Source organism: Zea mays, chromosome 2, assembly GCF_902167145.1.
Source record: "Zea mays cultivar B73 chromosome 2, Zm-B73-REFERENCE-NAM-5.0, whole genome shotgun sequence".
NCBI lineage: Eukaryota > Viridiplantae > Streptophyta > Magnoliopsida > Poales > Poaceae > Zea > Zea mays.
This window is the reverse complement of record NC_050097.1, coordinates 34498579-34511140: the sequence shown is the minus strand read 5'-3', so window position 1 is coordinate 34511140 and position 12562 is coordinate 34498579. Positions and strand designations below refer to the sequence as shown.

The window sequence follows — 12562 nt, the reverse complement described above, 5'->3', positions numbered from 1 at the left end:
GAGGCTCTTCGGATTCCTTAGGACATACATCCCCAATGGACATGTTCCTTAGCGCTATGCATGGAGCCTGTTCTTCACCTATCTCATCAAGATCAACTTGCTCTACTTGAGAGCCGTTAGTTTCATCAAACACAACGTCACATGAGACTTCAACTAGTCCAGTGGACTTGTTAAAGACCCTATATGTCCTTGTGTTTGAGTCATAACCAAGAAAAAAACCTTCTACAGTCTTAGGAGCAAATTTAGATTTTCTACCTCTCTTAACAAGAATAAAGCATTTGCTACCAAAGACTCTAAAATAAGAAATATTGGGCTTTTTACCGGTTAGGAGTTCATATGATGTCTTCCTGAGGATTCGGTGAAGATATAACCGGTTGATGGCGTAGCAAGCGGTGTTGACCGCCTCGGCCCAAAACCGATCCGAAGTCTTGTACTCATCAAGCATGGTCCTTGCCATGTCCAATAGAGTTCGATTCTTCCTCTCCACTACTCCATTTTGTTGTGGAGTGTAGGGAGAAGAGAACTCATGCTTGATGCCCTCCTCCTCAAGGAAGCCTTCAATTTGAGAGTTCTTGAACTCCGTCCCGTTGTCGCTTCTTATTTTCTTGATCCTTAAGCCGAACTCATTTTGAGCCCGTCTCAGGAATCCCTTTAAGGTCTCTTGGGTTTGAGATTTTTCCTGTAAAAAGAATACCCAAGTGAAGCGAGAATAATCATCCACAATAACTAGACAGTACTTACTCCCGCCGATGCTTATGTAAGCAATCGGGCCGAATAGGTCCATGTGTAGGAGTTCCAGTGGCCTGTCGGTCGTCATGATGTTTTTGTGTGGATGATGGGTACCAACTTGCTTCCCTGCTTGGCATGCGCTACAAATCCTGTCTTTCTCAAAATGAACATTTGTTAATCCTAAAATGTGCTCTCCCTTTAGAAGCTTATGAAGATTCTTCATCCCAACATGGGCTAGTCGGCGGTGCCAGAGCCAACCCATGTTAGTCTTAGCAATCAAGCAAGTGTCGAGTTCAGCTCTATCAAAATTCACCAAGTATAGCTGACCCTCTAACACTCCCTTGAGTGCTATTGAATCATCACTTCTTCTAAAGACAGTAACACCTACATCAGTAAATAGACAGTTGTAGCCCATTTGACATAATTGAGAAACGGAAAGCAAATTGTAATCTAATGAATCAACAAGAAAAACATTGGAAATGGAATGGTCAGATGATATAGCAATTTTACCCAGTCCTTTGACCAAACCTTGATTTCCATCCCCGAATGTGATCGCTCTTTGGGGATCTTGGTTTTTCTCATATGAGGAGAACATCTTTTTCTCCCCTGTCATGTGGTTTGTGCACCCGCTGTCGAGTATCCAACTTGAGCCCCCGGATGCATAAACCTACAAAACCATTTTAGTTCTTGACTTTAGGTACCCAAACAGTTTTGGGTCCTTTGGCATTAGAAACAAGAACTTTGGGTACCCAAACACAAGTCTTGGAACCCTTGTGTTTGCCCCCAACAAACTTGGCAACTACCTTGCCGGATTTGTTAGTAAGCACATAAGAAGCATCAAAAGTTTTAAATGAAATGGCATGATCATTTGATGCATTGGAAGCTTTCTTTCTAGGCAACTTGGCACGGGTTGGTTGCCTAGAGCTAGATGTCTCACCCTTATACATAAAAGCATGGTTAGGGCCAGAGTGAGACTTCCTAGAATGAATTTTCCTAATTTTGCTCTCAGGATAGCCGGCAGGGTACAAAATGTAGCCCTCGTTATCCTGAGGCATGGGAGCCTTGCCCTTAACAAAGTTAGACAAGTTCTTAGGCGGGGCATTAAGTTTGTCATTGTCTCCCTTTTGGAAGCCAATGCCATCCTTAATGCCAGGGCGTCTCCCATTATAAAGCATGCTACGAGCAAATTTAAATTTCTCATTTTCCAAGTTGTGCTCGGCAATTTTAGCATCTAGTTTTGCTATATGATCATTTTGTTGTTTAATTAAAGCCATATGATCATGAATAGCATTAACATCAACATCTCTACATCTAGTACAAATAGATACATGCTCAACAATAGATGTAGAGGGTTTGCAAGAATTAAGTTCAACAATCTTAGCATGAAGAATATCATTTTTATCTCTAAGACTGGAAACTGTAACTTTGCAAACATCATAATCTTTAGCCTTAGCAATCAAATTATCATTTTCTACTCTAAGGCTAGCAAGAGAAACATTTAATTCTTCAATCCTAGCAAGCAAATCATCATTATTATCTTTAGGATTGGAAGTTGAAACAATGCAAATATGAGAATCAACCTTAGCATTTAAACTAGCATTTTCATTCCTAAGGTTGTCAATCATCTCACGACAAGTGCTTAGCTCACTAGACAATTTTTCACATTTTTCTACTTCTAGAGCATAAGCATTTTTAACCTTAACATGTTTCTTATTTTCCTTGATTAGGAAGTCCTCTTGGGAGTCCAAGAGATCATCCTTTTCATGGATGGCACTAATTAGCTCATTTAATTTTTCTTTTTGTTCCATGTTAAGGTTGGCAAAAAGGATACGCAAATTGTCTTCCTCACCACTAGCATTATCATCACTAGACGATTCATATTTAGTGGAGGAGTTGGATTTAACCTTCTTCCTTTTGCCGTCCTTTGCCATGAGGCACTTGTGGCCGACGTTGGGGAAGAGGAGTCCCTTGGTGACGGCGATGTTGGCAGCGTCCTCGTCGTCGGAGGAGTCGCTAGAGCTTTCGTCGGAGTCCCACTCCTGACAAACATGGGCATCGCCGCCCTTCTTCTTGTAGTATCTCTTCTTCTCCTTTCTTCTCCCCTTCTTGTCGTTGCCTCGGTCACTATCACTTGATATAGGACATTTAGCAATAAAATGACCGGGCTTACCACATTTGTAGCAAACCTTCTTGGAGCGGAACTTGTAGTCTTTCCCTCTCCTTTGCTTGAGGATTTGGCGGAAGCTCTTGATGACGAGCGCCATTTCCTCATTGTCGAGCTTGGAGGCGTCTATAGGTTGTCGACTTGGTGTAGCCTCCTCCTTCTTCTCCTCCGTCGCCTTGAATGCAACGGGTTGAGCTTCGGATGTGGATGGATCATCAAGCTCGTTGATCTTCCTTGAGCCTTCGATCATGCACTCAAAACTTACAAAATTCCCGATAACTTCCTCGGGGGTCATTTTAGTATATCTAGGATTACCACGAATTAATTGAACTTGAGTGGGGTTAAGGAAAATGAGAGATCTTAGAATAACCTTAACCATTTCGTGGTCGTCCCACTTGACGCTCCCGAGGTTGCGCACTTGGTTCACCAAAGTCTTGAGCCGGTTGTACATGTGTTGTGGCTCTTCCCCTTTGCGAAGCCAGAACCGACCGAGCTCCCCCTCGATCGTTTCCCGCTTGGTGATCTTGGTGAGCTCATCTCCTTCGTGCGCGGTTTTGAGCACATCCCAAACCTCTTTGGCGCTCTTCAACCCTTGAACTTTGTTATACTCCTCTCTACTTAAAGAGGCGAGGAGTATTGTTGTCGCTTGAGAGTTGAAGTGCTCGATTTGGGCCACCTCATCCTCATTATAGTCTTTATCCCCCACGGATGGTACCTGTGCACCAAACTCAACAACATCCCATATACTTTTGTGGAGTGAGGTTAGATGAAATCGCATTAAATCACTCCACCTAGCATAATCTTCACCATCGAAAGTTGGTGGTTTGCCTAATGGGACGGAAAGTAAAGGTGCATTTTTAGAAATGCGAGGGTAATGTAGGGGGATCTTACTAAACTTCTTACGCTCTTGGCGTTTAGAAGTTACGGAGGGCGCATCGGAGTCGGAGGTCGATGTTGATGAAGTGTCGGTCTCGTAGTAGACCACTTTCCTCATCCTTTTGTGCTTGTCCCCTCTCCGATGTGGCTTGTGGGAGGAAGATCTCTCCTTCTTCTCTTTGTGGTGCGAAGAAGATTTCTTTCCTTTGTTGGAGGAACTCTTCTTCTTCTCCTTCCTCTTGGTGCGGGACTCTTCCGATGAAGTGCTCCCGTGGCTTGTAGTGGGCTTTTCGCCGGTCTCCATCTCCTTCTTGGCGTGATCTCCCGACATCACTTCGAGCGGTTAGGCTCTAATGAAGCACCGGGCTCTGATACCAATTGAAAGTCGCCTAGAGGGGGGTGAATAGGGCGAAACTGAAATTCTCAAAAATAATCACAACTACAAGCCGGGTTAGCGTTAGAAATATAAACGAGTCCGTGAGAGAGGGAGCAAAACAAATCGCAAGCAAATGAAGAGTGTGACACGCGGATTTGTTTTACCGAGGTTCGGTTCTTGCAAACCTACTCCCAGTTGAGGAGGCCACAAAGGCCGGGTCTCTTTCAACCCTTCCCTCTCTCAATCGGTCCCACGGACCGAGTGAACTTCTCTTCTCAAATCACTTGGGAATCAAACTTCCCGCAAGGGCCACCACACAATTGGTGCCTCTTGCCTCAATTACAAGTGAGTGTTTGATCACAAGAAAGAATCAAGAAAGAAGGAAGCAATCCAGGCGCAAGAGCTCGAAAGAACACAAGCAAATCTCTCTCTCTAGTCACTAGGGCGTTGTGTGGAATATGGAGAGGATTTGATCTCTTTGGTGTGTCTAGAATTGAATGCTAGAGCTCTTGTAGTAGTTGGGAAGTAGAGAACTTGGATGCAATGAATGGTGGGGTGGTTGGGGTATTTATAGCCCCAACCACCAAACTTGACCGTTGGCTGGGCTGTCTGCTCGATGGCGCACCGGACAGTCCGGTGCCCCCTGCCACGTCATCACTGCCGTTGGATTCTGACCGTTGGAGCTTCTGACTTGTGGGCCCGCCTGGGTGTCCGGTGCACACCGGACAGGTACTGTTTGCTGTCCGGTGTGCCAGTATGGGCGCGCCTGACTTCTGCGCGCGCAGAGCGCGCATTAAATGCGCGGCAGAGAGCCGTTGGCGCGGAGATAGCCGTTGCTCCGGAGTCGCACCGGACAGTCCGGTGTACACCAGACAGTCCGGTGAATTTTAGCGGACTAGCCGTTGGAGTTTCCCGAAGCTGGCGAGTTCCTGAGGCCGCTTCTTCATGGCGCACCGGACACTGTCCGGTGTACACCGGACAGTCCGGTGAATTATAGCGCGAGTGCCTCTGGAAATTTCCGAAGGTGGCGAGTTTGCGTTGGAGTCCTCTGGTGCACCGGACATGTCCGGTGGTGCACCGGACACTGTCCGGTGGCACACCGGACAGTCCGGTGCGCCAAACCAGAGGTGCCTTCGGTTGGCCCTTTGCTCCTGTGTTGAATCCAAATTTGATCTTTTTATTGGCTGAGTGTGAACCTTTAACCCCTGTATAATCTATACACTTGGGCAAACTGGTTAGTCCAATAAATTTGTGTTGGGCAATTCAACCACCAAAATTAATTAGGGACTAGGTGTAAGCCTAATTCCCTTTCACAGACCTTTTGCAAGTTGCGTAGTGAGCTAAATGTCTTAGATTCGCGGAACTTGGATTGATTTATAGCATACATGTGTTTATGCCCTTGATCATGTTCCTTAAACATTTTGTTGTTTCTTTATGGTGCTCAAGTTGTACAAGCACTCCCTGGACCTTACAAGTCTATTTGCAAGTGATGCACAAATTTAGGGGGAGATGTGCTACAACTTGACCCTTTGAGACTAACTGTGTGTTTGAGTTTGCTTAATTAAGTCTCAAAGGAGGTTTGAAAGGGAAAAGGTGGACTTGGACCATGCAAGACTTCCACTGCACTCCGATGAAAGAGTAACTTTTTCCAAGTTCATCTTTGTACTCTTATTGCCTTTTTACTCTTAGTTGAAGATTTTGGTAAGGCAATGGGGTTAAAGGGCCAAAATTGATCCCGTTTTGGTGCTTGATGCCAAAGGGGGAGAAAATAAGGCCAAAGCAAGAAATGGATCAGCTACCACTTGAGAAATTTTGAAAAAGTAGAGTTAGAGTTTTTGTTTGTCAAAATACTCTTGTTTGCCTCTTATTATCAAAAGTTAGTCTCTTGTGGGGAGAAGGATTAATTATGGGAAAAAGGGGGAGTTTTTGAAATCTTTGATCAATTTCTCTTGGAACAACTCTTGTTATGTCTCAACAAGTGTTTTTAACCTAGAGATAGGAAATTGAGTTTGATTTGCAAAAACAAACCAAGTGGTGGCAAAGGATGATCCATATATGCCAAATTTGATTCAAAACAAATTTGAGTTCTTATTTGAATTGATTTTATACTTGTTCTACTTGCTTTATGTTGTGTTGGCATAAATCACCAAAAAGGGGGAGATTGAAAGGGAAATGTGCCCTTGGGCCATTTCTAGGTGTTTTGGTGATTTAGTGTCCAATACAAGTGCCTAAGTGTCAAGTGGTGGACAAAGTAAAAATCAAGTATAAAGGTATGTTTCTCAGACTTAATACATTGTTTTAGAGACTAATGTATTGTGTCTAAGTACTGGAAACAGGAGAAATCAAATTGGAAGAGAGATGGCTTTGTTCAGCCAAAGTCAGCTCTGTCTGGGTGCACCGGACTGTCCGGTGGTGCACCGGACAGTGTCCGGTGCCCCAGGCTGGCTCAGGCGAACTTGCGGCTCTCGGGAAGAAATTAACGGCGTACGACTATAATTCACCGGACTGTCCGGTGTGCATCGGACAGTGTCCGGTGAGCCAACGGTCGCCGGGCCAACGGTCGGCCGCTTAATCCGGGCGCGACGCGTGGCCGAGCCAATGGCTAGAAGGGGGCACCAGACTGTCCGGTGTGCACCGGACAGTGTCCGGTGCGCCAACGGCTCCAAGGCGCCAACGGTCGGCTTCGCCAAATGAGGAAAGAGATCCGCACCGGACAGTGTCCGGTGGTGCACCGGACTGTCCGGTGCGCCAGTCGACAGAAGGCAAGAAATGCCTTCCTGGAATGCACTCAACGGCTCCTAGCTGCCTTGGGGCTATAAAAGGGACCCCTAGACGCATGGAGGAGAACACCAAACATTCTCAAAGCATTCCTAAGCACTAATACATCGATTTCGCGCTTTTAATTCCTTGCGATAGCAATTAGAGCTCTAGTTGAGTTGTGAACTCATTGAGTCGTGTTGTGAGCTCTTGTTGCGACTTGTTTGCATGGTGTTGCTGTGATTTCTTGTCTTGAGTGTGTTGCTCATCCCTCCCTTACTCCGTGCTTCTTTATCAATTTCAAGTGTAAGGGCGAGAGGCTCCAAAGTGTGGAGATTCCTCGCAAACGGGATATAGTAAAGCAAGCAAAACACCGTGGTATTCAAGTGGGTCTTTGGACCGCTTGAGAGGGGTTGATTGCAACCCTCGTCCGTTGGGACGCCACAACGTGGAGTAGGCAAGCGTTGGTCTTGGCCGAACCACGGGATAAACCACTGTGCCATCTCTGTGATTGATCTCTTGTGGTTATTGTGTTTTGTTGAGACTCCTCTCTAGCCAATTGATATTATTGTGCTAACGCCTAATCAAGTTTTTGTGGATTAAGTTTCAAGTTTCACAGGATCACCTATTCACCCCCTCTAGGTGCTCTTATATATCCCTGTATAGACCGACTCAATGTCGGGTCAAAGGAGGTTGCTAAGCCACGGGGCCCAGTAGTAGTAACAATTCCTCGATGGGCCTTGAAGTCAGCCTAATGTGTTAGGATTCTCGACCATGTCTTAGGAGCAACTAGAGGTATGACCTTTCCTAGACGTTGATAAACTTGATGATTTATCGTCATCAATAGAGGGAACAATATAATATAACCCTAATCAATCTTCGTTAGTGAGATTTAACTCAATTTACCTATAATAACACACATTAGTACAATAATTTTAAGCGGTTGTTAATCAATAAACTTCAACTAGGAGAATATTATTTTACATAAAAACAAAGTTGTAGCTAAATGTCGAAAGCTATTGTATTTAATGTGTGTTTGTATAGCTACAACTTTGTTTTTAGCTACAACCTTGTTTTTATGTAACTAATCTATTGTGTTGGAGGTGTTAGACTTTAAAGACTGCTTAATATTCTTTAATTACTTAATGCTTCTCTTGGGGATATTATTTTACTTCGATTTGAGTTTGCTAGCTAGGTAATGAAAATCCTCTTCTAACAACAACATCTATATCTAATTTGTAATTTTTTTGAGAAACATCTATTTATTTACTCTCTTTGGACGACGTTCTCACCCTTTCACCCCAAAGCGAGACTGTGGCTAATGGTTTGAAATCAGTAGAATTAGGGTGGGTGTGGTTTAGCTTCTTGAATCAAATTCAATGCAAAAAAATCTGGAATCTCAACCAAACAAGTATAATAGCAGAATATGTTTCTAAAGAAACTATAGATTTATCTAGTTAAATTCAGAATCACCTTCACAAAAGGAATCCAGTTAACCCCGTTCGCCGAGTGTCAACGGGAATTAGTATGACACCCACCCCCAAACAGGAATTAGTATGACAGCCACCCACTTCTTGTTACGCCGTACCATCTTGACTGGCGTGTCACAATTCTAGCTGAATGAGAAAATTGCCCACGATAACCAGAGCGACCCTTTTAGACCTCCAGAAAGTTCATCCCCAGGAAGACCTTCGTTTCGTAACGCTTTTGATCTTAGACAACTGGACTCTAGCTACGCCTCGTAGGCGGTTAGGCGCCCACGGCCGGCCGGTGACATCCTCCGATCCACCCAGTTACTCAAAGCGAGCCAGAGCCACTAGAGCACAGTAGCTAATCTTGGTCGGCAAGTGCAGTTCACCGTCACGCGGCAGCATTAGAACGTTAGGTGGTCACTATTTTGTAGTACTACAATATTCCAATCGATTAGTAGTGTAGCTCTGCGCTACTGGCTGTGGAGGATGGACGGAGACGGCATAGTTTAGTGACAACACCGACCGTGTGTTTGGCGACCTAGCTCGGCATACAAAAAAAAAATACAAAGCACGCCCGTCGTGGAGCAGCTCAACCGACACCTGACCTGATGAGATTAGATCATCAGCTGAAAAGCCTTTGCCTAACCAGCAGGCGCAACTTTCTGGGGACACTTTGAGGCAGCGCGCTCCTGTGGCCGGTTCCTGCCGTGCCGGCTGCCGTTGCCAAGTCCCGTACCGGGAGGGAACTGGGGCCCTGGCGTGGCAAGTGGGTGGTAGCCACCGCCGCCGTCTCAGTGGCTGCTCCATCAGCTGCCGGTTTCGGCGGGGGACACATGAGGGGTGTCGATGTGTGCGTGGGATCGATCCGGTTAGCTTTTCTTTCGTCTTCAGGTCTGAAATGGAGGCGACCGTGCTCAGTGATCCCCCAACAGGTCGCGGTCTCGGGTGCCTGTCGCTCGGCGCCTTGGCCCATCTCCGAGCTCCAGCTGTCTGCACAGTGGCCCGACCCACCTGGCATCATTCCCCGCACGTAATCGTCGAAGATGGCATAGTTGGGGTTAAATTTCCCCGAGGAAGCGCGCCAAGATCAGTGGAATTCAGATGTTTCGGCGCAGTCTCGTTGAAATTACATCCAAGCCGAGCAAGGTCATCAATGTCCAAGTTCCACTGCAGAAAACCCAAGTCTTTTTTACTCTCTACCTTGACTGAAGGGGCAGAGCCGCAGGGGCAGCCAACACACACACACACACACGGGAATACTGATAGGCCATTGTCAAGACGGATGTGTATGCTTGTTCTTTATTGAAAATTTTGACAAAAGAGGTTGGAGCATACGACTAAATTGCAATGTTTGGGAGCTCACTGAAAACAAAAAGGCCCTGTGTAACAGCGTATTCGCTTCCCTAGATGCTGGCTCCCCCGTCTCCCAAATTAAAATTGCAGGTATCTTCGGTGTGCCACATTCCAGTTCCAGGTGATAACAACATGACGCAGCCCGAACGGTCAGATCAAATAAGCCACTCAAATCTCGACAGAGATTCAGGCTGCTTAACGGTGAGTACTCGTTGTTTTAGTTCAGATCTCGTCAGAATTCAAACTGCTCGATCGCAATACAGTGCAAATTTCACATATATAATTATATAAATATAACAGCGTTACAAATATGACATTACAAAACCACATAATAAACAAATAAACGAATCACAACATTGTGCATCCCGTCCCCCCACATAGTTCTATAACACTCGACGCTTGATTTCCCTTCCAAAAACTCATGGTCCACTTCAGACCTGGAAGGGCCAGGGCCAGGTGCCGGCGCCGTCCTCGCCGCCGACCTTGGCGCTGCGGCGCATGGGGTTGCCGCCGCACTCCCTGTCGACGTAGACGTAGTACCTGAGCACGAAGGCGAGCGCGAGCGCGACCCACTCGAGGCAGAAGATGCCGACGCCGAGGCCGCCGACCATGCGGAGGATGACGGCACCGTCCTCCTCGCGGACGTACGACTTGAGGCCGTCGGAGAGGAACTCCGACGTGCGGGAGAAGGCGAGCACGGCGGCGGCGCCCTGCAGGATGGAGACGACGACGGTGGCGGACATGTGGACGGTGTAGCAGCGGCCGCGCGGAGGGTCCGGCGCCGCGATGACGGCGCACCCGGCCACGGCGGCGGCCACCGTGAGCGCGTGCAGCAGGATGAGGAGGAAGCCGTCGACGGAGGGGGCCAGGCGGAGCGAGAGCGTGAGGAAGCCGCACCCGGAGGCGCAGCCCAGGATGAGATAGTTGGACACGAGGAACGCGCGGCGCGCGCGCCGGTGCTGCGGGGAAGCCGAGTCCCGCGCGGGCGGTGCGATCACCGAGAGGCCGCCCATGATGGAACCGGGATGGGAGAGGGAGCAGCAGGGATGGGAGGCAGTGGAGTGGAGGAGAGCAGTGGAGTGTGGTGCGGAGGAACGGCGTGGGGGAGATGTTTAAATGGAGGTTGCGGCATGCATTGGATTCGACCGTTTGAGGAGGAGACGGGGACGAGGGGCAACTGGCAAGGCGACGCGCGCAACGGCTAGTTTGGCGCGCGGCAAAGGCTGGCTTGGCGTGGAGTGGACTGGAGCGCCCCGGGCCCGCGTGTCGGCCGCGAGTCGCGATGCCACGCAGCAGGGATCTTCCCGTTGCTTCTACAGCTTCTCGTGGACCCGGTTCAGAATTCGGAAAAGAGAAGCCACTCTTCCGATCGCACAATCCTAGGTTCCTCATTTTCTTAATAATAAGGTAAAGAGAACCCTCGTTGCTAATTTATCAAAAAGGAAACCCATGTAATTAGCCTATTTAATTTGCATATGGTAATAATTACCATCGCTCTCAGTTATCCAAATTACTTGCGTAATTATTTGAGATGAACACATCAACGAAGATCAAGACCTTGTTTGGCATAGCTCCAACTTCAAACTCTATGGTGGAGTTGAGTGGAGCCAGCCAAACAACTCAACTCTATCTTTTTTTGGAGCACCTTAATTCCATGGAGTTCCTCGAGCTCTTGTTCATTTTGGTGGAGTAACTATTTCACAGCTCCAAAACTCTTCAAAGTGAATAAAGACGTGGACTTGTATGAAAATTACACACCAATGCCATTTTACACATAAAAAAGATTCGATCTTTTTTTACCGTGCCATGTTCCCTTACGCCTCTCTCTCATGTTCCCTTACGAAGTACTCCTAAAGAGAAGTTCAATCGAGTGCACTCGTCTATTTGTAATGTCATAAAGCGCTCGTTTGGGTATTGAACATGAAATGGCAAATCATTTATATGACATCGAGCTATTCCATGCTCACACAAAAAAAGATTGTTGCTGCCACCATGGTTCTTCATAACTTCATTCGCGAACATGCGAGTGAGGATGAGGATTTTGCTAATTTTGACAGTGATCCACATTTTGTTCATACTATCCTAGAAAGATACAAGTATGCAGTGTCTCATGGATCGACTTCGGAATTAAGCTTTGTGACCATGTGTGCATTTCATGATAGTTTGGCTACATCTATTGCCTTTTCGTGGAACTAGAAAAAAATAATGAACATTTTATACTATGAGCTATTCGGTTCTAGTCTATGGACATGTCATATTTTATATTATAAACTTCTGTCAAATAACATTTTATTTCATATTCATGAAAAAATAGTTGTACAAAAATATTTTGCTAAAAAAATGTATCACAATCATATTAAAGCGCACTCAATCAACCAAGAGCAACAATGTCAATACAACCTATAAATTCACTTTTCTGGAACTAAGAATACCCAGCTAGCTAAACACCCCTTCCAGACAGCTCTAACTCCAGCTAGAGTGGGCTTCAGCTGGAGTTTGGAGTTGGAGCCCAAATCAGTGGAGCCGGAGCCAAGCCAAACAAGGTCTAAGGCCACATTTATGACAACTCAAGTGGAATTTTTTACAGCCCGCTCTCGTAGGGAGTAGAGTAGACTAGAATTTTGCGCGGCGTTGTCGCGCACACTTTTTATTTCTATTGTAATTTTTTGGTGTAATTTATATTTTTAGTTACGGTATATAACATCAGGGGTTTTATATTGGTAGCTACTTGAATATATAGTAAGTAGCTATGTATATTACAAAAGACTGGTTTTTATATTGGTAGCTACTTGAATATATAGTATGTAGCTATGTATATTGCAAAAGAGTTTTGTT

The 12562-nt window shown here is 46.2% G+C and overlaps 1 protein-coding gene across 1 annotated transcript; it reads right to left on the bottom strand.

The window, feature by feature from the left end:
• Window positions 1-9985: 9985 nt before the first annotated feature.
• LOC100277137 (uncharacterized) lies at window positions 9986-10813 on the bottom strand. The gene has a single exon (NM_001150791.2). The coding sequence runs from the start codon at window positions 10738-10740 to the stop codon at window positions 10159-10161; it is 582 nt and encodes a 193-aa protein (NP_001144263.2). The 5' UTR covers window positions 10741-10813; the 3' UTR covers window positions 9986-10158.
• Between the last annotated feature and the right edge of the window lie 1749 nt (window positions 10814-12562).